Below are 24,420 nucleotides of genomic sequence, written 5' to 3' on the forward strand. Positions count from 1 at the left end.
TGAACCTTAATTTTTACCAAACTGTTTCATTTCCAAAGTAGAAGTCAGTAACAAATATGACCAAAACTTTGCCCTACATAAAGCATACCCAATTCACAATTTCAAACTTGTCTTGCATCAGTGTTCATCTCTCATAAATGAAACCTTTTGGAAAGGCAAGAGCTTGGTATCAAGTTCAGGTTGAGTGACACCTATACTCACCCCCCCCCCAAGCTCTTGGGGTCTGTGCCCTCAGCACCCCTCAGAGCTTCAGCCCCTGTGGCAGGTGGCACCAAGGTTAGAGCACACCCAGAGCAGCTTCAGTCTCATGAGAGGACATGGTCTTCTCTCATAGCAGTTCTCTCTCTCTCTCTCTCTTTTTTTTTTTTTGGTTAAACTTTTTTCTTTCCTTTTTTTTTTTACTGTGGTAAAATACAAATATAATTCGCCATTTTAACCATGTTTAGCTTGATAGTTCGGTGGCATTAAGTGCATTCACACTGTTGTAGGGCCCTCACCACCCCACATGTTAACTTTTCCATCTTCCCCAAATAATACTCGGGATCCATGAAACACTAAATTCCCGTTCCCAGGTGCCTGGATGGCTCAGTCCATTGGGAACCTGGGTGGCTCAGTCGGTTGGGCATCTGACTCCTGGTTTCAGCTCAGGTCATGGTCTCAGGGTTGTGGGATCCAGCCTCGTGTAGTGCTCTGTGCTCAGTGTGGAGTCTGCTGGTCCCTCTCCCTCTGTTCCTCCCCCGCTCATGCTCTCCTCCATCTCTGTCTTTCTCTCTCAAATAAAAAAAAAAAAGTCTTTAAAAAATAAATAAATAATAAAATAAAATAAATTCCCTCTTCCCCTTCCCCCCAGTCCCTTGAAACCACCTTTCTACTTTCCGTCTCTACAAATTACACCACTCTGGGTACCATAAACATGCTCATATGACACCTGTCCCCTTGTAATTGGCTGATTCTACTAAGCATAATACCAGTTCTTTTTTGCTCCCAGTTAGTCTCCTTGAAGAAACACCCTGAAATGCACAACCTCTAGAGGACATAAAAATGAACGTGTGAGAAATTTTTCTTTCCCTTTTACTACTTGCTAGAAGAATATAAAAACCCTAGTGACGGTTAGGAAGAAGAATGAGAAAGCCAACAAAATCATCCACAATCCCACAGCAGAGGCACTCCGTTTTCCCTTCTACTCATTCTCTCATCATCGTTTGCTTTATGTAAATGAAATCTGCATAATTACATAGTATTGAGTATCCTTTAACTTAACCATCAATCAAAATGATACACCTTCAAGCTTTTCAAAAATTAACTCCCAAGGTCAACACCAAGGAAAAATAAACGTGCTTTCATGAAAACCTGGATCTACCAAGCTCTCCCATGGTACAAAGAAGACACAAATACAAACACCATTTAAATGTTAAGCAAAAATGTATATAGACTCTGAATGTGGCCATCCATCCCACTTTTATCTCTCTCAATGGAAAACAGCATAACGCCATCTAATGAAAATCCTGTTTTCTTCCCAGGAAATAAAAATAATAATGCCACAAATCAACATCTTCCCTAGTTCTTTTTTTTTATATTGATTTTTCTTGCAATACACATGGTCTCAGAACTAAGGGGGGAAACATACAAAATTTAATAAAACTCCACATCTTATTTTTGTTTCTTGTTTCTACTTGTGGCTTGTAAAATATATATATAATATATAAAACAGCAGGATCTAGTAACAGTAGAGGAAAATGATATCAGATGAAATAAAACTCAAGTCAGGAGGGGATGACTTTGATCGGGAGACAATTATACCTAAGTTGATGGGATGCCAGACTTCCTTTATTTGTTTTAGTAGAAATAACCTCAAGTCCTAGAAAAAAGACATTTTTAGAAAATGACACTGACCCAATTGCTAGATCCCATGAATAAGAGCAGGGAGTGTTACCTTCATTCCACCACTCCTTACACATTTTCTGCTCAGATCAGTGGAATACATTCAACTTGAATGGGGGCTTTCGGGATACTGCATCACTGCAGAAACAGAGAGCCCGTCCACAGTAATGGTATTCAGCATACCCACCACTCATACTGAATTTCCTGTTTCATGTAGGGAGAACGGAACCCATGAAAACAGAGAACCCCAATACGGAGGACCCAAAAGGACTAGGCATTCCAAATTCTTAGATCCAGCTTCTTTAACCCTATTCTCAGTTAGGCCTTGATGCATCTTTCTAGAAATTGCCCCAAGCACAAAAAAAAAAATCAGTAGCCCATGATGGGGCCTCCTTCCAACCCTGGTAACCAACCCAAATGCGTTTACTCTGAATTATTTTATGAAGACTCATCCCGCGATCTCCCTTAAATGAAACTCTCAGGGAGCCTGCCCCACCTTGAACATTTCCTGGCTTGCTGTGTCAAACTAGACCCATAAAGACTAACAAAGAATACAATTCCAAAATTAACAGACTCTAAAACATCCGCTCTGACTTCAGGAGGGGCCAAAACTTAACACAGGTCAACTGAAAGGAAATCTAAATGCCAGTATTTTTTAGGTTGAGATTAAGATTGCACAACATCAGCAAAAACTCAGTATATAGTGTCCGCCCCAAGTTAATCATTCCTACATAAGGCTCGCCCTTAGGAACCCCAAACAGGTCAGTCCTCTCCCCTTCCTTAACTTAGGGTCAGCTGACACCCAAAGCAATGTTTACACACCAAAAGAAGATAGAACAAAGTCAGAATATGAATACCTCAAACAGAAACCATTCTCTGTTAGAGGAACTGAGGCTTAAGGCCTGTGCAGAAACAGCTTGTGTCCCATGTGACCCTCTAGCCAGCTCCTCCTTGAAGACAGCAAATGAGCGATGGTCTCTCAGGCTCTAAATGCCATCTATCTTTGCACCCAAATCAACGGGATTGACAACGGAGCACAAGGCATGTGGAAAACCAATACAAGAAATCCTGCCTCTGCCTTCTCTTCAACAACCGAAGTCCCCGGAGGTTAAGAGTGGGACATGAAGAGGAGAGAAAAGTCTGCATCACATGAAACGTTCTTTTCAGCGCCTTTAGAGCTGGTCATTCAAGGTGTCCAAATGGAAACACCAGCTCATGGGAGACTCTGAAAAATATGCTCCCCCCCGCCCCACCCCGGGCAAATGCTGCATTAAATGAAGTTTCTTTCCAGTCGGACTTCCTGGATATGTTGATGTAAAAAGAAAGTACGTGCAGTTTTCTGAACTTGTCAGAAGAAGCCTTTATTCCCAACATATTTCCAGTCACTTGGGATTCAGTGAACCCCTGTTGTGAAGTTCTGCTTCGGATGCTAGGGAGGCCAGCTTAGAGCCCAGATCTAGGTACGCAGGCGCAATGATAAGGCATCGTCTCCCCGGTCTTCAAAACGAGAGGGGCATTAGGACTCCTCCAAGAGGTGTTTAAAAGTTAGGTCCTTGGTACCATTCTTGTGGCCTTAAATTGCTCCTCTCCATGTCATGATCTGAACACAGCCGTCACTTCCTGCCACTCGGGACTCAGCTTAAGAATCACCTACTCACTTGATCTGAAGGAACCCGGTGGGTGCACTGCAGGACATCGCACATCTCTGACTTCTTCGTGGCACCTCCCACCCGGAAAGCTGAAGTGTTTGACTCATTGCCATACCCTAGGGCCAGCGGCACATGCTAGGTGCTCAATAAACAGATGGTGTTAGTACAGGCAAGTGGTCTAGCTATCCCTCCCTCTGACTTGGAGAAACGATGACTTAAACATCTGGTTACATTTCCTATCAGTTCAATAAGATTTATTATTTCAAATAAAAAGGCCATGGTTATGCTATGCTGCTAAATTATATGACAACTGCATTTCTCTTGGACACATATTTTCATAGCAAGCCACTATTTAAAAACCTATGTATTTTTGAGTCATTCCAGAAACAGTAATGAGTTTAATATGAGCTCCTCCCCTGCCTTTCTAGAATTTGGACACAAAACCACATAGCTAACTGGCTCTTATATTAACCAACCTCATGCGGATCTCACCAACATCATGTCATAAGCCTATACCATCACAACTGGGGATAAACTATCAGAAAAGCTAGCTGTGAAAAACATTCTCGTGCACATTTACTAAGGCCTCCGAAGGGGGCGCCAGGGTAGCTCAGTCGGTTAAGCATCTGCCTTGGGCTCAGGTCAAGATCTCCAGGTCCTGGGATGGAGGTGCGTTGGGCTTCCTGCCCAGAGGGAAGTCTGCTTCTCCCTCTCCCTCTGCCCTGCCCTTCCACTCGTGCACTTTCTCTCCCTTTCAAACAAATAAAAAAAAAAATTTTAAAGCCTCCCACAATAGTTATTTTTCATTCATATATTCACTCTTTGATAAACGTTTATTGAACATCCAGGATCTGTAAGCACTGGGAGCATAAAGATGAAGAAGTAAAAGTGTCATTCCTCAAGGGGCTTACAGACTAGAAGAGAAGCCCGAGAAGTGAGTGGTTGTAATGCAGTGTGACAGCAAGGGTACGATGGAAGAGGGATGTGAGCTGCTCCCCTTGGAGGCTAGAGAGTCACCCTGCTCTGGGTAACCAGGTACCCAGTGGTCTTCCAAGTGTGTTTCCCAGACCCGCAGCATCGGCATCCCACAGGACATTGTTAGACGTGCAAACTTTGATCGCGCCACACAGTCCCGCGAATCAGAAATTCTGGGGGTGAGGCCAGCAATGCACATGTTGTAGCAAGCCCTCAGGTCATTCAGACATACACTGAGGAGCATGACAACGAAGCTACTTCCTGAAGGAGGAAAAAAGTCAAGCAAGTGACAAGTGACAAATACACAGACAGTAAGGATGGCCGCAGGCAATGCAAAAGGAGGATAAAGCCCGAAGGCCAGAGAAAGCCGGGCGTGTTGTCAGAACAGCATGGCTGAGCTCAGAGCACGACATGGAGAGCAACATAGATCATGAAGATACCGGGGCGAAGCCAAGAGGCGGGCGCTTCATCTCGAGGGCAGCGAGGAGCCCCTGGAGGCTGGGATGGGCATGCCCGGGCCTGCAGAGGATTCTAGAAGATCACCTCTGAGGCAGTGCAGAGAATAAACAGAGAGGCCACAGAGAAGGTAACCTGATGAGAGGTGATAGTGGGGGGAAGGCGGGGACGCTGGCTATCAGCAACAGCGGGGCTCCAAGAGAAAGCTTACCTACCCCCTGCACAGATGGAGGTGCCAGGCACGCTGTGGGACACACCGAGCATCCCTTCTCCCTGGACGCCTTGCCTGACACTGCCCCCCACACACCCCCAGCCAAGGCAGATGCTGATCAGGGAGGGCTGAGTACTTCCTGCCTCCCTGCCGGGTAGCACACGGCACCTTTTATCTCCGCGGCCAGTGCTTCCCTACAGACAGACAGACAGCTTCAGGCAGGCAGAAACCAGGGCTATCCTGGTCAGTTTCCGCCCTGGTCCGTTTCCACAGGCCGCAGCTGGAACGGCGCCCAGTGCTTCGGAAGCCAGACTGAATGAATGGAGCCAGCCAGGCCAGGAGGCCACTGAGAGGCCACCGCTCTCATTCAGGGACGAGATGACCGTGTCATGGGGAAGGAACCAGAGAGCTTAGGACAGACTGAATGTCTTCATTTTTCTCTAGTCTGTTGATACCATTCAAAACACAGAAGGAAAATCTTCACGAGTCAGTTCTGTTGGGAAAATGTGACAGTAAATGTGATCTGCTAAGGGGAGCCCACCAGCCCACCTTCCCAGGGAAAGCTGGCCGGGAGCACGGTTTGAGCACTTTGGCAAGCAAAAAGGAAGACCCAGTTCTAGGCCACAAAGACAGTGCCACCTAACGAAGATAACAAGTTTGCTCTCCTTTTTGTTGTCAGAACAGCTCTAGAACCTTGAAGGAGAGGAGAGGACCAGGACATTTTAAATCCCACTGACACAAGCCTGCCTCTCTGCTTTGGTTTTTAGAAATGATTTCAAGTAGGCAGATGTTGTGACCCAATTACAGGGTATTTTGGAAGGAGGAGGCACCTAACTTGGGGCTGGAGCTGGTGGGCGTAGAGGGAAGAGTCAGTTACTAAGCAGGCAGTACCACCTGCCTCTCAATCTTGCAAGGAATTTTATGGAGAAGGGAGCTGTGACAATCAGGAAGGAAGGCAGCTCTCCCCTGACCTGCTTCCTGTTTTCTCACCATTCCCAAAATAGACAGAGCTAAGGAAAATCATAAATATATTTCTCAGCCCTCCAGGGAAAGGTTCATTAAGGGCATGAATTTGGGTCCCTGGGAAAAAGGGATGAAAGACAAAGCTATCGAAGGCCCTAGAATCAAGAGATGGAAACAGTGGAAAATAAAACCCATAGATGAAAAGGAACTAGAGAAACAAAAACAGTGGCCAGTGCTTACACCAAAGCCTCCTGAGAGCCAAGGCAACAAACTTGAGTCCCCTGGATTCTCTGAACTCATGCTCTCTGGAGTCAAAAGTTAAAGTTTTTGCTTAAAATAAAAAATAGTAACAGTTAAGATCTAACTTTATGCCAAGTATTACTCATTATTATGTTCAGAAATTAATACATGAAATCCTCTTAACAACCATTTCATATATAGTACCTCTACTTATGGATAAGGAAACTAAAGCACTGTCATTTCTGTTCCCCACCTGTAATTCTGTACTTCTGTTGTCCCCAGTCATATGGCTATTATGAGACTGATGCGCTACCTACTGCGCTAACGAGGCACCTAGTCATATGGCTATTAAATTGCAGAGCAATATTGGAACCCTGAGAGTCTGGCTCTTAACCACCAAATCCTACTCCTTACCCACAGGACTGTCTTGTGCGTACATTTACTGTAGGATATTTACAAGCATCCTTGGCCTCTACCCTCTAGATGCCAGCAGGACTCCTTCCACAGTCATGAAATCAGAAATGTCTCCAAAATTGACAAAAGTCCCTGGGGAGAAAAACTGCCCCCCCTTCCTCTTCGAAAACCACAGTTAGAGAGATCTGAAAGGCCAAATCTCTAGGTCCCCTTTGGAAGGAGTGGCAAATCCCCAGGGTTGAATAGAAAAAACAGGCTATAGCAGCTCTATGGAGGGAAGGAAAAATGGAAAAGGAGTCAGCCAAAGGGTATACTGTAGTGGGGTTGTACAGGAGTCCTTTGCCACATCTCCTGTTCCGTGAGGTCTCTCAACTCCCACAGAGCGAGAACAGCCTTCCTTCTCTCCATTAGCTCAGACCTCACACGCATCTACCGCCATACCTTATCATCAGTGCTCTGGTACATTCCTCTCTGTCTGCCTGAACTTCACAAAGTATGTGCTCAACAAACATTTACTAGACAAAGGCAGGAACAAATGAAGCTAAGGTTTCTTGTTGTCACCAAAACGTCTATCTGTCTTCACTCGCGATCTGAAAAATGCATAAATAAATAAAGCTTGGGTATTGGAGAGAAGAAGAGATTCTGGTGAGATATTAGAAGAATCTGAGGTTGAACCATTGCTTCTCAAAGTATCTATACCCCTGGGGCACCTGAGTGGCTCAGTCAGTTAAGAATCTACCTTCGGCTCAGGTCATGATCCCAGGGCTCTGGGATCAAGCCCCATGGTGGGCTCCCTGCTCAGTGGGGAGTCTGCTTCTCCCTCTGCCTTCCCCCACATTGTCCTCATGCTGTCATTCTCCCTTTTTCTCAATAAATGAATAAATAAACAAATAAGTGTCTATACTCCTGTGAGTCCAGACCATGCTTCAGTTAGGTTCAGAAATTTCATATTAGTTCACTTAGGAAAAAACCAACTCGAGAAATAGAACTCACGCTAAAGAAATTCTATTTTATTCCTTCCCACTGACAAACAGTACTGCCTTGAGCAAATCAGCAGAGCCACTGACTCTTTGGCCCAGGACAGAAGTCCACTTGGGAAATCAAATGCAGATCAGAAGGAAAGAACAGAACCAGCACCCAGGAGCCAGCCGGATGCTCCCAAGGAGAGGCACCATCAGCCAGAGTGCTGAGGCTCGCCCTCCAGACCCATCACTCTGGCAGTCAGAAGCCTCCAGTCAGCCACAGGCAGGCCGAGAAGCCTGGGAACCCTCACTTCACCTTTTTCCAGTCATCGGAAGCCTCTGTCATCCTTGCATTGCCTCAAGGTTGGCACATGACAACGAATCAGATCCTCGGGTATTTTATTTACAACAGGAACATTCTAGACTGCAATCTGTCTAGAGAGGTTATACAGCAACGCCTAGTTTCAGACATATTTAGAAATGATATTTGGACTTTCTGCTACTCAATGTGTGTTCGCATGGAGAGAAATGTGGCGGCCTCCGACAGAAATGCACATTGGAGCCATAATATGAAGGAAGTAATTCAATCACTAAGTATGTGGATTTACGTTAACGTCCATTTTGAAATGGATGAAGGGTGAAATTTTCACCTTTTCCCCAAATGGTGAATTTAGGAAATTTCCTCACTCATAAGAGAGGAGATAGGGAGGAAGTGAAATGTTTCTTGTTTACGAGGCACACAGTTGACCCTTAATTACTAAGTGTTATTTCTGTCTCCTATCGGTCCCTCAGCAACCCATGGGCACCTCCATACTGAGTACAGTTACCAAGGAAGCATCACGGTTTACTGTAAAGGCTTTAGTGAAAGGGACCTCAGTTTCCTTGTCTCTAAAATGGGAACCACATCAGAGCATTCTGTAACAATTAAATAGGGCAATAGGAATAAAAAAGCTCTTCGCACAAAATAAGAGCCCCATAATTACGTTAAAAATATATTATCATCATGATCCCCAATATCCAGATATCATTAAGCATAGATTTGTAAAATATTACCTGAAAATATATTATTCTCTGAACCTACTATTTAGAACACAGAAATACTTTGGGTTTGCAATTGCATGAGCAAATTATTCTCAAGCTTCCTCCAGCGATTTATCAAGGCTTCCTCTGGAAGACATGATACTGCAAGGGTCCAAACCAAGCTGTGGTTCTATGGCCTTGACTCCATCAGTATCTCCTAGAATCACCAACCTCAAATTGCTAAAGCGTGTTGACTTGGCAGAAAGAGGCCTGCCTGCAAAGAAACCAACACCAAGATCTGTCAATTTGCGGCCTTGCCTGCTGAAATTCACATTTCAATCAGTTGTCCTTTCTGCTCTCTCCGACCCTCATCTTTCATTTTGGCACTTGCACTGACATTCTTGGGCTATAATTCAAAAATATCGGCCGGTTCCCAGAGCGCTTTCAAAATTAGCTTCTCCTAAGCTCCTCAGACCCTGAGTCTATACCAGTGACCCTACATTCCTGGAAGGCCCAGAGGCCCCATCAGCCCACCCGTAATCTCCGGTTTGGCCTGGTCTCCACCACTCACTCTATCCCAAGGGCACAGCTCTCAACATCTCAGGCCTGGCTTCCCAGACTTATCAATTTCATGGACCATTAACCTGCCAAATAAAAATATTCCCACCAATTCATAAAAGAAATCTTACCCCCAGATCAGAAGGGTATAGTCTCAGAGGAAAAAGGATACATCTAATTTGGACACACTTACAAAATATTCACTACATCACCATCATTATTATTTTGATAAGAACAGCAAACACACCACCAACGGACAATGGCCCATGGGCCCAATACTGTGCTTTGAACTTTTACATTGAGTGGAAACTAAAATCTGATGTATAGGACAGCAATTTGGGAAAGGTTACATCCTATAGCACTGGGATGCCAAGACTCCCTTCTTCAAAAACAGCATTAATTAAAGATACGTAAATTTTTTAAAAAGAAAAAAAAATAGCATTTCCCTTCACTCTCCAGAGCTGTCTACAAGTTCTCTCCAACCTCATCCTCCAAAGTGCACACTTCTCCTAGCTCAGCTACAGAACTGCATTCTTTTTAGTCCACTTTAAAAGAAAAACACAAACAAAACTACTCGTCCTCCCACTCTCCGCATTCCTAAAGCATGCTTTCCAGTAGAGTTACACTTTAAAAACCTCAGCTATAACCTAGCAGGCAAAATTTTGCAAGATTTCCACAGGGGGCAGAGGAAAGAATGGTTCCCCTTATCTATAACCACTGGGAAATCATTAAGAAATGAAGACACACCTTAATCCATAGTCCCGCACCACTTATCTTTTCCACGGTCTCTTCCCATCTTTGTCCGTATAAGTCTGTACATTTTACGTACCAATAAATTATACACTGAGACTCTCCTCCTGACAACAAAAGTCATGCCTGTCCTGGCATCTATTCAACACTGAGAAGACCAGGTTAAGACTCAACCATTATGGAAATAAGATTATGCAGAAAGGAAGTGTCTCCAGCGAGTCTACACTTTAAGGCCTCTAATACTTTTTAAACTTATACAGGCTTCTTACTTATTGCCAACTTGGGGTGACTTGACTGTCTTCTACCTTCTGTGTCCTGCCTCTCTTTTGCTCTCCCCTCATGTTGGGAGTTACTGCCCGCCCCCCAGCAGACACCCAGCAACCCTGCAGCCTGGTTAATATCAGCAGCGCTAGATTCACTGCCTGTTTATTATCAATTATTAAAATGTGGGTAATGACTCGCGTCTGCTCACCTGCCTCACTTAAAGGTTCATGACGCTGAGTTTTGAGAGCATCGTGAAAGCAAAGTGCACTCCAAACCCCAAGTGGATGGGTTTCCTTTGCTCTTGCCCCATCGTAGTCACTTGCCAAAGAGGGGAGGGGGGGATCTCACAATCTGTTGGAAGATGAGTGGGTGCATTCCACCAGCCACCACTCTGGCTACTGCGGGAGCTCACCCTGGACACCTGCACAGCACAGGAGGATGCTAACATGATACGATGAGGAGAATTTTATTCTAGAGACCAAGGGCTTCATTTTTAATCAAGGGCTGAGGAAAGAGGACGGGGACATGGAAAAGGCTTGCCAAAACTTCACAGCAGTGGGCCCAGCACCCAAGACACCTTCCTCTGCGGCTTCTGTGGTGACTTCTCTCTCAACTTATCTACCTGCCCAAGTGCAGACACTCCCCTCAGAAGATGCTATATGACAGTTTCAAATATCCACTGTGCTTCATTCAGATCTAATCCTCACCTTGTCTCCTACATAGACAACCATTCTTTAACAGAAACTAAAAGGGAGTACAGATTTGGCCAAAACAAAACAAAACAAAAACAAAAAATGAAACCAAGACATTCCTCAAATCCGGACACACCAGACTCAGTGAAACACAAAATCAGCTTCCGCTACTGCTCTGAATGAAGGGCCGACCCACCTCGCCCGCTCCAATGGCTGCATCACAGACCCCTGGAATGGGACAAGAGAAGCCCATTCTACCGAAACTCTCTCATTGTACAGATGGAAAAACTGAGGCCCAGAAAAGTACACTGACTTTCCCAAGATTATACAGTAGGTTAAAGTAGCGGGAGAACCTGGCCCAGAAGGCAAGTCTTGGGAGTCACTGGTTGGTGGTCTTTCCACAAAATCCCACCAGACTATTTATAATGGAGAATCTGTCATTCTGACTCTGAAAAACCATTTCAACTGAGAGAAATGCCATCAGCCTACAGAATATGCATTAATAACACATTCAACATAAAATGGGTAATCTGGGCCTATCTTTCTTACACTTAAGTGTATTTGTTGGTAGCACAACACTGTTGAAAATAAATGAGCACGAAAACAGTTTTTAAATCCAAACAGAAGATTCTTTAAAACATTCAAATCATTTTGAAAACATGCTGTTCCAATCAAATCTAATTCCAAATAACAAATCAAAAATGTTTCACAAGAGAATGCTTAGTAACAATGAAGCCCGCTGAAAATATTCTCCTATCAGATAAAATATTCAAGTTCTATTGCTACGCAATCAAAGGACTATCCACCACTCCAGAGGGGTTTTCTGGGGAAGCTGACATTCATGTGAAAGATGCTGACACATAATATATGTAAGAAGCCTAATATCGGATTGACACAGAGACCAAACATTGAACAGACACTAGTTTCCTTAACCCAGGGAAGGAAAATAAGTATCGCCCACATAACTAGTAATACCTTCTTACAATACTTTCCTAAAAGTCCTACAGCCATGAACAACATTATGACATCAGAGTATTGTCTATTTTAAAAGTTTAACTGGGGTGCCTGGGTGGTTCAGTCAGTTAAGCGCCAACTCTTGAGCTCAGCTCAGATCATGATCTCAAAGGTCGTGAGTTCAAGCCCCACATTGGGTGTGAAGCCTACTTAAAATAAAAAAAAAATTTTTTTTTAAGGTGTAACTAAAAAGGAGATAGAGAAACAACATTCCATTTTTCTTTTTTTGTTTTAAGATTTTATTTATTTACATGACAGAGATCACAAGTAGGCAGAGAAGCAGGCAGAGAGAGGAAGGGAAGCAGGTTCCCTGCTGAGCAGAGAGCCAGATGCGGGCTTGATCCCAGGACCCTGGGAGGCAGAGGCTTTAACCCACTGAGCCACCCAGGCAACCCTTCCATTTTTCTTAAAAGACAAATTAGATATCCTGGAATCAGAGTAATCAGCATAACCCTGTACTAATATTATGGCAAGCCTTTCAGTATTAATTTCTGTTGTAACAGGAAAAAAAAAAAAAAGAATTCAGTGTTTGTTGTTTTCCTTGTGGCAGGAAAAGAAACAGTCATGAAAAAGCTGAAACGTGACATAAAAAGAGTAGCAGTTTTAAAATATGTTATCATTGCACACGTGGATTCTTGCAATACTTAATACAGTTTTTTTTAAAGATTTTATTTGTTTATTTGATAGAGAGAGATTGTAAGTAGGCAGAGAGAGAGGAGGAAGGAGGCTCCCTGCTAAGCAGAGAGCCCAATTCGGGGCTCGATCCCAGGACCCTGGGATCACGACCTGAGCCAAAGGCAGAGGCTTTAACCAACTGAGCCACCCAGGTGCCCCTTAGTAATCTTTTCTTAAATAATTTTGTAGTCTCTTACTCATATTACTCCAGTTAAATGTAAAGCACCAGTCTTTTACACTTCAGTTCATTGAGTTTTCCACTACCACTTTATACAAGTTTCAGAAAGTGCTGAATAGTGTGCTGCCTCCTTGGGAGTGAATTATCTAGTTAAAAGTTATTCTTTGGAAAAGAGAATAAAAGTTCAAGAAACTCCTTCCCTAAAAAAGGTCTGGAGTCCTTTTTCAAAGGCTCTGAGCAAATATCTAGGAACATCCCTAGATTAGGAAGACCCCAAGTCATTTGGGAGGGGGGGGGCACGCAGTGATGATGACAAAATGACAGCAACAGAAGTCTTGAATCTGCTTCTCCCCTGGAGTTCTGACTACTAGCCCATTGTACTCTACTGCCACCTGTGTTCTCCCAGCATCTCCCCCAACCACGAGGTTCCTCAGCCATTTCATCAATGCCAACCCCTCAAATCAGTGCATTCCTGATTCTGCAAGTTACCATAAACAACTGATTAACAATCACTGTTTTCAAGCTACAGACAGAAAACACAACTAAGCTGCCACTTAAGTTCATAAAGAAATCCCCCTTCAAAGATTATGTTCCTGAAAGGCCAGCTATCCTAAATGATCAGATATCCTTCATTATCAGATATCCTTAATTATCCTGGCCATTTGAGGGCAAGATTTGAAATACAAGTCCATGACTAGGAAGAAAGAAAAATAAATAAATAAATCCGAGGCTTAAGAGACCCAAAGACCAAACAACAGATCAGGATGCCACTGTGTGCTGGTTTAAATCACTTAAATATTACAACAAATGACAAACCAATGCCAACCTCGCAAAGTTTCCGCATTTCTTGGAACTGAGACAGCACCGCTGGCATCATTTAATGATAATCCTTCAGGTATTTCACTAAAGTCACCAGGCGCGATGGAAAGCCCGTGACTGAGGACTTCTTAAAGAGCCCAGCCTCGCCGGAGCTGTCGACCCTGTGTCTTACTCTCTTCTCAGTCTGGGTTCTCCCAACCACTCCATCCATCCAAAAACGTTTGTGACAGTCGTGGCTCTCAGCTGCGCAGAACTTGACTACAAAACGGCTACAACTCTCAATCTGATTTCTCCCATTTATTTGCGTTTAGTTCAAGTCCCACACTCCCTCGGCCCTTCGCTCCCTGCCCCCTCGGTTCTAGATAGCTTCGGCGCGTTCTAGACCACCTCGCATTGTTTCTTGGGGACTCCGCATCCCTGCCTCCCACCAGCACTGTTTTCACCGCACAAATGTCATTTCCATCGTCACCCCCTCCATTCCGCCCGGCGGGTAGCGGAGGAGCCTCCAGGACCAAGGGCCGGCTTCCCCCATTCGGTCCCCCTCGCACAGCCATTTTCTAGTTAAAACGCTCTCTGCCTCCGAGGGGGAAATGAACTTTTCCCCCTTTGATCTCCCGATTGCTAGCGTCTGAAACCCCAAGAAGCCAGCGCCGTCTCCAACTCCCCGGCAGGAGCGCGCTGCCGCCCCAGGAGGAAGAGCCCAACAGCACAGCCGAGGCCGGTGCCAGGGAAGGGGGTGTGCGCTCTTCCCCGCCGGCGCCCGCCCTCACTTTTCCCCTCCGCAGCCCCCACCCGGGCGCACCCCCTCCAACCCCCTCTCCCCCCCCAGGCCCTGCCAAACCCGGGCTGCCGAGGGAAAGAGAGCGCCGGGAAGCAAGAGGGATGGAAGTCAAGGAGTGAGCCCGCAGTCGCCGTGCCACCCGGCCGGCCCTGCGGCGCGAGCGCAGGGCGCACCGGACTCGGGAACCGGCGCCCGCTGCAGATGCGGTGGCAGCTGCTGCAGCTGTGGCTGCGGCGGGGCGGGCGGCCGGGGCCGCGCAGCCCCAGGGGCCGGCAGGAGAGGAGCAGCCGCCGGGGCTGCGCGCAGCCACTCGTCGCACGCCGCTGCCGCTGCCCGGGTCTCTCGCCGGCACTCCCGGGCCGCCCCGGGGTCCAGGGCAAAAGCAAGGAAGAAAGCGAGGCTCACCGGCGGTGCGCGCCGCGCTCGCCCTGGCACCGGCGCCCGGCGGCTCTGCTCCGTCTCGCCTTCCCCGGAGCGCCCGGATCAGCTGCGGGTGCAGCGCACGAGCTTCCTACTTGAGACCAGGACGGGCTCCGGCGACTGAGCATGCCCAGTGCCGCTCCGCGAGTCCAGCGCAGGCAGCGGCGCCGGCGAGATTCCACTTCTCCAGGCTTTGGCGGCGGCTGCGCGAGGAGAGGCTGGAGGGGCCCGGCCAGGCGGGGGCCGAACGCGAGAAAGGCGGGGCCGGGGGCGGGGGCCGGGGAGGAGGGGGCGGGACGCGCTCCGAGTGCGACCCCTGCAGGCAGAGGCTGCGAGCCCTGTGGGACCCACCGTTCCCTTATCGCCTGGGAAGATGGCAGGGAGGCTGCGGGGGGCCTGGGTGTCGAGATGCAGCCCGGTATCCCCTCCATGTGGCCTGGCGTCTGTCTGCACCAAAAGGCAGTTGGGTAACCTCATCCCTGGCTAGTCTTTTCTCCCACATGTCTGCAGTCCTTTATAATGGGAAAATGTACCCAGATGAGAACTGCCCACACCCACCCAGCTGCAACTTGTAGGCGAGAACTCCTTCTGCCTCCTTATCGGGAACCCCATGCATATGCCCCCCCCCGCCCCCCACACACACACACCATTCCTTGATGTGAAAGTCACAACGAGATGACCTCAAGGGAGAAACATACCTGCAGGCGGGGAAAAGCACAATTTCCTTTTCACCGGGAATATTACCTATAACTGGAATTGTACGCAGACAAGCAGAGTTCTGCTAAGAATGGACACTCAGTAAGCGGTAATCAGTGCTCTGCCCTGGACAGTGTGAATGACACCCCCAAAGCGCGCTTAGCGTCGTTCTTCTCCAGTGCAGTGGTTGTCAAAGGTCAGGATCACCCCGAGGCTTTATAGGAATAAAATGCTGGGTCCCACCCCCAGAGTCTCTGCATGAGTAATGGGCGTGCGGTGGGGCCCAAGCCTCCGTATACCCTACAAGTTCCCAGGTAATGCTTGTGCCGCCGCTCCGAGGACCACACTTTGAGAACCATTATTATACATTCATATACACGCAGCCTTACGTATGATCTGTGTCAAGGGGATTGTGCTAAAAGTAAATTAATAGTAACTGAAGTTGCGGCTTCTCGCTCATTCTCCTCCCCAAACTTCCGGAAAGCACTTGCTTCCTCAAATAACAGACTCACACCTAGCTGGTCCTTATTCTTCATGTGACGATTCTGTGTGGTTGCGGTGGGCAGTACTATATTGCTTCAAATATCATGTATTTATTGAGGATCCTTAAGGTGTACAGTAAGCCTAGGAATACCGGTAAATAAAAAATCCCAGACCCTTGCCTTCATGGAGCTTGCAGACACCCACCAAATAATCACTCACAAATGTCATATAAAACGTTGAAGAGTTAGGAGGGAGATGTACTACACGTGGATAAAAGGGTGTATAATGGGACCCTGATGCTGACTCACAGTAGGGTTGCAAGGAATGAGCGGTGGAGGAAAGCTACCTTGCGGAAGGCCGGTTCCCACGTTTGCACCCCTAAAACCTCTCCCACGAACAATTTTCCTCGGACCCACCTGAAGGCCAACAGCCACGTTGCGCCTTACTGTAACAGAAAAGCAATATTGCCACTGAGAAATCCCTGTAAATCCATGAAAGTGCTCACCCTTAGGGCTGAGTCCCCACACCTCAAGACCCGCCTATTGAGTCTGAGACCCTGGACAGACGGAGGCCATACTTTTAACCCAATCTGGGAAAAAGCAGTCTCGGAACCGGAAAGCCTTCTAGTCCTGGTCTATGTCCTTCAGGTTCAGAGAAGCGAAGAAATTAACCAACCCAAGACCACCCGACCCTTCAGTAGCGGGACCAGTCTCCACCCTTCCCCGCAGGTCCTCTTTCCGTGGCACTCCATTCCCACGGACCCCGCAGCTCCTCGCGGCCCTCCAGATGTCCCACCCTGCTGTCCCCTCTCCCGGGGGGTCCCAGGGCTACCCACGGCTCCCGCCCCTCCCGGTTCGGTCTCCTCCAGACCGGGAGGAAAACCCGCGGTGGAGTCCTCGGCGGCGGGGCGGGGCGACGCGCGCAGGCGCAGTGGCCGCCAGGTTGGGCCGAGGAGGCGCCCAGCTCCACACCTGATGCAATCAGCCTTCCGGAAACGGGCCCGTCCGCCGCGCTCACCCAGGAAACGCTTCTGCGCCCTCCTCTGGCCACCGAGCCCCCCGCCCGCGTTCCGAGCCACCTCGCCGCCCGACTTTGCCCCGGCACAGAGGGCGACGTTCGGCGTCCTCCGGAGGACCCGCAGGAGTCGGCAAGTCACCGCCTGCGGAAGCAAAATTTCTGGCTGCCCTGATAGTGACGTGGAAACGGCCACCGAAGGTTCCGTGGAAATTCCCTTAATTATGTATTTGCAGAGAAGACCGGCGGAGGCGGGGAAGGTTTTAACCTGCTTTGCTGCGATCCTTCCCTTCGTCCGCCGCCAGACACACATCTTCCTTCCTCCCTTGAAGGAGCGTTTCTAGAACAGCGTTAAGGCAGAATGGACAGGACTCCCTGCTACCCTCTCGGTCTTGCTGAATATGGAACAGCGCGTTGTCCCTGCTACATAAAGCCTTCCGCCGCATACTCATTTTATAAATAAGTAATTGGTTCCTCTGTACCTCATCATTTTAGTTTACAGAGAGAATCACTTCTCCTTTCACCGCCTCATGCAATTTAGATATCTATTGTGAGTGGGTTTTGTCCTTCATGCTGACTCACCCATGAAGTGTTTTCTAAGGAAATGAGATATTCTAAGAACATTTCAAGAGCATGTTTATAAAAGAATGGAAGTAAAAAATTACCTACGTCCTTTAAGGCTAAAACGGAAAAGAAAAGACAAATTCAAGGAATTTTATTTGTAAGGATACTTAGGAGATCATTCTAGAGTGAAGCCTGGATCAACGCGGGTTTTACAGATGTTTACCTCTCTGTGGTCTAAAGAGGTCAATGACTTTTCCTTCCTTAAGCAAAACTGTACTTGAAAACAGATTTCTTAACACCCTAACCTAATGAAAAAATATATTTGTATTTTGCACAAACACTATACAAAGTGCAAGACTATATTACAATGCTGTTTTTTCCATCTAAAGATTACAAAGTACAAAATTGGCCACAAAAGGGATCCTATTACTTGTCCGTAGCCCTGAAGTCCTTAGTCTTTAAATAGTCCTTGATCTCCCTGACACTATGCAACTTAGCCAGACATTGCTGAGATAACCAGAGACTAGGCTTTAAATATTTCCAATATGGTATGAAACTTCAGCGCTTCAAGACATCAAGGAATCTTTTGAATCAAAATTTAGAGTCTCTAGTATTTTTGCTTGACAATGGTATATGAACTGTTTGAGGTTAAACCAAGGGAATTTTAATGATCACAACAAAATATCAGGGCTATGATTTGCCACTGTCGTGATTTAAAATACTTTTTAAAAAATGGAAAATGAAGGTGAAACATAAAAGTTACTGCAAAACTCCTGCCTACAATAAAACTTTTCAAAACCCTAACTACCTTTTTATCTTGATTAATGTATATTTCTTTTCAGAATGTTCTGACATTGAGATATGAGAGAATACCTTTACTTATGCATAGAGTCAAGTAAATGTCAAAATACAGAGGAGCAAAGTACAAACTCATCACAAGAAGGTACTAGTTACAGAATAACAAAACTTCACCCAGTGCTTGGCTTGTGCTGGATCCTGGCCATTGGTATTAAACTTAATCTTCACAACCGTCCCATGAGTAATGTACTATTGTTATCTTTACATTACAAGTAGTGAAAGTAAAGTTTGAGAATGTAAAGTAACTAATGTAAATACAGAGAAAATGATTGTAATTTTTGTTTTATATAAGAAAGGAAGTAGAGTACTATACTTACTCTCCTCCCAAAGATAACACTTGGTAAAATTAGTGTTTTCCACACATTCGTAATTGGTGAATCATAGTCCCCAAACTTAGGACCAATCTCACCCACAGATATGAAGCAGATGATTGAATATCTAGTGACTTTTCGGGGGTATCAGCAAGGCCTGCCCTCTGATGGGCTTTCCATCTCCAGTTGGTTCCTCTAGTCCTAAACTATCCAATTCAGTAGTTGCTCACTAGCCACTTATAGTTACTTAGTTTTAAATTAACTAATTAACATTATAATTAAATTTTCAGTTCCTTGGTCATATTAGCCACATTTCAAATGTTCTATAGCTAAGCTAATGGCTACTATATTGGATGGTGCAAGTATAAAACATTTCCAACTCTGCAGAAAATTTTATTGGACTGTGTTGCTGTAGTCCATCCCAATAATATGAGGCTTTAATCTTTCTCCATTCTGTATTAGCCCTCCTCTGAAAGGGCCATGTTTCTAGCTTTACCTTTCCCATGAGTTTCACTGCTGTTAGTCCAGATTAATATTACTGTCAGTATAGAATACCATCATTGAAAGATACAGGCTTTAGAGCAAGACTTTATTTCCCATCCCAGCTCTTTGATTTACCATCTGTGTAACCTTGGACAAATTATTTTACCTCAGTTAACCTTGATCTTCTTATCTGTAAAATGGGCATTTTAATCTTTTCCTCATGGGTTTAATGAATGAAGATAACACACGTAAAGTTTCTGGTGGGCCTCACATAGATTCCTTCCTTCCACTCCAGTTTCAGTAAATGACATCACCGATTACTCAGATTTTCAAACTAGAAATCTCAGTCATCTTCATTTCTTCCTTCCTCCTCAACAGCCCGCTTTTAATTAGTCATCAAGCCTGTTGCTCCCCTCTCAGGGATCCTTCTCAAATCTGGGTGCTCCTCTCTGCCCCCACTCCCACTGTCCTCACTGGCGTCTCATGAGCTGTTTCAGTGTCCTGCCAACTGCCCTTGGTGGCACCCATCACTTCCAATCCAAGTCCTTCCTCCGTGCTGCTGCCGGAGTGATCTTTCCAAAAAGAGATGCTGATGATTTCACTTCCCTACTTAAAAACCAGTGGTGACTTCTGGTTGCTTAAGGATAAAAATTTAACTATTAAACCTAAGGACTCATGAGACCAACCCCCCATTCCATTTCAAACCTACATTTGGCTCCTCTACTACCAACCTCCCTTTTAAGCCACCCCTCCCTCAGCTCATTACTCTCCCTATATCACCCCTTCCCACCTCCCCCAGCACCCTCTGCACCACCAGCCAGTGCCCTAGGAGGCATTTCTACAACACATAATGACCTTTCCTGTCTCTGTTCTTGCACACACCCTTCTCAAGCCGAAATGACCTTTTTACATCTCCTTTACCAGTCAAACTCCACTTATTCTTTTTTTTTTTTTTAAAGATTTTATTTATTTATTTGACAGAGAGAGATTACAAGTAGACAGAGAGAGAGAGGAGGAAGCAGGCTCCCTGCTGAGCAGAGAGCCCGATGCAGGACTCGATCCCAGGACCCTGAGATCATGACCTGAGCCGAAGGCAGCGGCTTAACCCACTGAGCCATCCAGGCGCCCAAACTCCACTTATTCTTTAAGGTCCAGCTCAACGATGATCAATTCTATAAAAAGCTTAGTCACCTTTTCCCAGGGAAAAGTGGTGACCAGCTCATCTGTGATGTCATAGGTTTAAGAGTATAGATGCTATCTATATTCAGGCTACCCTGGTTTAAAACCCGCCTACACCACAGTCCCACTGGTAGTTTTGAGAAAGTGACTTACCCTCTCCTAATCTCAATTTCCTTGTCTGAAAATGTTGATAATCACATTATTTACAGTTTAGTGTTGTTGAAAGTATATAAGATAATGCACACAAAATTCATAACAGCATGCCCAGCTCATAGGTAAGCATTTAATATACATTACCTTTAAATTATTACTATTATTAGTACCCATATTATTATTTTGCCTCTATGTGGGCCTCCTTTTTACATTTTACTTTTTTATTTGTTTTAAAAGATTTTTATTTATCTATTTATTTGTTTGTTTGAGAGAGAGTAAAAGCAAGAGAGATCGTGGAGGGAGAGGGAAAAGCAGACTCACTGCTGAACCCGAAGCCCTATGTGGGGCTGAGTCCAAGATCCTTGAGATCATGACCTGAGCCAAAGGCAGACACTTAACCAACTGAGCCACCCCAGGACCCCTTTTTTACATTTTAAATACATCTTTTACTTTCAAAAATTTTTTTTATTTCACATTTACATCGATTTTACATTATATAAAAAGTTTTATCACAGAAATACTTGGTATTTATTACAGAAACACTTGGTGTTTAGGAAACACTAGTGACAAGCCAAAAAGATTAAATCTTCTATTATTTGAGACCCATTTTATTTGCAAACAGAAGGAATTCTAGTTAACTTCCCCAGGACACAGAATGAGAGAAGGCACTGTCAGGTTGCCCACTGCATCAATGCAAAGATGGAGAACTGTTTTCGCAAAAGGTCAGGCTCTATGGAGGACTGACAGCAGACAATACAGAGCAGACTATGGTGCAGCCTGGCAAGATGGTACCATCTCACTGGCCTCTTACTATGGCCACTGTTCCTGAACTTTGGCAACTTAGCAATGCTTTCTCCCTATTCACGCTGACAACCTATACCTTAGCAGCCAGAAGCAGAGAGAGGAAAAGTTTGCCTCCCTTAACATTCTCTGTTGGGAGGTGGGACCTTCCCACAACCCAAACTCATACAGTAGAGGATTCACTAAAAATAGAAAAAGTGTCTCCCTGCCCTCACTCCCCTACCTCACAAGGATAAAGTATGGGTCAACTTATCACTCATTTGCAAGCATCATGTACCTCTCTGCTTTCAAGCCTTTGCTTATGCCATTCCCTTTGCCTGGAATATGTTTTGCTTCACACACTGATCCACTCACTCCTGCTTCCTTCACCTTGTCCACTTTTCAATATCGTGCTCATTCTACAAAGGCCAAGCTTTTTCCCTAATCGAGCACACAGGTTAATGCTTACTCCTTGGTTCCAGACAACATCATATGGTTTTGCATCACATCATATGTACAGTTAGATATTTGTCAGTCTTTGTGGTTATACCGTGAGCTCCTATATCTGGCTTTATCCCATAGAAGACACTCGATAAAAACCTGTTTAATAAATGAAAGAGAAAAGGGAAATTAGCTTTTATTAAGACACTGTGCCAAGCACTTTACAATATTAAACTCTATTTATTCTCAATTTAGAACTCTTTTTTTTTCCTCCAATAGGCTGTGTCACCATTTTATAACAGAGGAAACTGAGGCATGGAGGAGCTAAGTTACTTTCCCAAGATCACACAGCTATTAAAGTACAGAGGCAGAATGTGAACAGAGAGGAGAAAGCTAATTAAATTAATCTGTAAAATTTCCCTAAGTATTGAAAATATATTTATTAAATTTTATAAGTTCTAATTCCACTGTTCTTTTTTTTTTAAAGATTTTTATTTATTTATTTGACAGACAGAGATCACAAGTAGGCAAAGAGGCAGGCAGAGAGAGAGGGGGAAACAGGCTCGCCGCTGAGCAGAGAGCCTGATGCGGGGGCTCAATCCCAGGATCCTGGGATCATGACCTGAGCCAAAGACAGAGGCTTTAACCCACTGAGCCACCCAGGCACCCCTTATTCCACTGTTCTTGAAAGATGATGATAGATGGGCTCTATACAGGAAATCATAGAAATTTAATTTATGAGCACAAAAGCACACAATAAAATTCATCACACTCTTTGTCTTTGCCCTTCCCCCAGGCGACCAAGAATTGTTATTGCAGACACTGGCATTTTATTGAACTGGTTCTGCCTACAAAAAATTTATGTTCTTATGCTTAGGGCAAACTCTTTCCCTGGCTATATGATATCCTCTCATCCCTCCAGAAAATCCTTGTTTTGCTTATTTTCAGACAATAGAAATTTGAGTCCAGATTGCCAGTATGCATGGTGTCTCACAATTAATCGTCTGCATAGATAAAGGCAAGAATTTAAATCTTGTAAATGGAGGAAAACCATCACCTTCATGTTCAAAGGGTACAAAATAAATAATACCATGCAACTTAGAGAAATACTCAATTTTAAATTCAAATAAACATAATAAAATAGAAAGGAGAAAATCTGAAATGAAGAATACTGTAAGACAGAAGACATTATAAAAGAATGAGAAATCATCTACAAGAGAAAAATGCTTCACTCATACCTAGAGGTGGACAGGAAATATATTGCTAATTTGCAGAAGAATTGATTCTCCTTGATCAAACAAAAAACTTATGATCTCCTTTCTCTACTTGTTCCTGCCAAGTATCTTTCACTTTTAAGCACTTCATTACAAAATCTGCAAAAAGAAAATAAGAAGGGAGGGGAAGGGGGGTGGAGGGAAATAAAGAGGGAGGAAAGAAAGAGAGGCAGACAGGAAAATGTAAAAAAAAGACCTAAAGATCTCTTCAAGAGATTATTATCATAAGTAAACACCTGTCATTAGGTTAAATGAAGCCTAACTCCTTATAAATATCTGAGAGTACAAAAAGTGAATTCGGGAGTGAAGGGGCAACCATATGGGGGGGAAATGTAATAAAAAGAAATAGCACCAAATTAATCCCCAACATGGAGGTTAGATATTAGGGGAAAAAAGATTATTGGGAAGTTCAATTAGATAAAGGAAAGACTTCAAAGGAATATAGCAAGCATTCCATCCCTTGAGACATTTAAAATTAACCTGGACAAAGAACTAGAATATATTTTGTAAAAAGCAATCCTTTCTGACAAGCTGGTAGATTAGTTTTAATTGATTTTTCCACCTCTAATTTCTTTAAATCTCTGAAATGCTATTCTTAGAAGACAAATGAGTTTTCTTTGAGAATGAATTTTGTCTTTATTTTAATGAAATGAGATATGATTTCTTACGGAAATAGTTTCCAAGCCAATGACTTTACAAGTAATAACTCTAACTGCTATTTAGATTATAAACGTTAACAAAGTTACATCATTAGTAAACATGATAAATTACAATATATTTTCTTTCATTGTGCACTAGTAATTGTCTTGAGATAAAATTCCCCAAAAGTGAAGGGATACGATGCAGTTCAAAAACAGGAAAATGGGGGCTCCTGGCTGACTCAGTCATTGAGCATCTGCCTTTATCTCAGGTCATGGTCCCAGGGTCCTGGGCTTCAGCCCCACATGGGGCTCCCGGCTCAGCGGGTAGCCTGCTTCTCTCTCTCCCACTCTCCCTGCTTGTGTTCCCTCTCTTGCTGTGTCTTTCTTAGTCAAATAAATAAATAAAGTCTTTAAAAAAAAACAAAAACAGGAAAATGGAGCAGGCATACATTCTGACAGTTTTTACCTTTTTGTTCTAGGTTCATATCCTATCTAAAAAGTTATCATCAAACAACAAAAAAAGAAGGAAGAAAGGAAGGAAGGAAAGAAAAAGTTCCATTGAAATTATGTCAAATTTTGTATTATTGAATCAGATAACAGTTTTGAGGAGATAAGGGACAA

The 24,420-nt window shown here is 44.7% G+C and overlaps 2 protein-coding genes across 12 annotated transcripts in view; both read right to left on the minus strand.

Annotated features, from left to right (window-relative positions):
* The window catches only part of APBB2 (amyloid beta precursor protein binding family B member 2), a 369,643-nt gene extending 354,498 nt beyond the window's left edge, over positions 1 to 15,145 (minus strand). For 5 of the 11 annotated variants that reach the window (XM_032334144.1, XM_032334145.1, XM_032334149.1 and 2 more), the window contains exon 1: positions 14,908 to 15,145. The gene's annotated coding sequence lies outside the window, so the exon portion shown is untranslated. The remainder of the gene's footprint in view (positions 1 to 14,907) is intronic. The other 6 variants (XM_032334148.1, XM_032334154.1, XM_032334152.1 and 3 more) reach the window with 3 other exon arrangements.
* Positions 12,869 to 15,399, minus strand: LOC116582582 (translation initiation factor IF-2-like). Its single transcript, XM_032330134.1, has 3 exons — positions 15,018 to 15,399; positions 14,811 to 14,902; positions 12,869 to 14,764 (listed from the first exon to the last, which is right to left on the minus strand). The coding sequence occupies exons 1-3, from the start codon at positions 15,397 to 15,399 to the stop codon at positions 14,279 to 14,281; spliced, it is 960 nt and encodes a 319-aa protein (XP_032186025.1). The 3' UTR covers positions 12,869 to 14,278.
* Between the last annotated feature and the right edge of the window lie 9,021 nt (positions 15,400 to 24,420).

The sequence above is a fragment of the Mustela erminea genome, chromosome 2, assembly GCF_009829155.1.
Source record: "Mustela erminea isolate mMusErm1 chromosome 2, mMusErm1.Pri, whole genome shotgun sequence".
Lineage (NCBI taxonomy): Eukaryota > Metazoa > Chordata > Mammalia > Carnivora > Mustelidae > Mustela > Mustela erminea.

Coding starts and splice junctions, on each gene's coding strand:
- LOC116582582 (XM_032330134.1), bottom strand. CDS start 15,399: ATGAGGTTACCCAACTGCCTTTTGGTGCAGACAGACGCCAGGCCACAT. Junction 14,903..15,017: donor GGAGCCCGTCCTGGTCTCAA/GTAGGAAGCTCG, acceptor ACCGCCGGTGAG/CCTCGCTTTCTTCCTTGCTT. Junction 14,765..14,810: donor GGCAGCGGCGTGCGACGAGT/GGCTGCGCGCAG, acceptor GCCGGCCCCTGG/GGCTGCGCGGCCCCGGCCGC.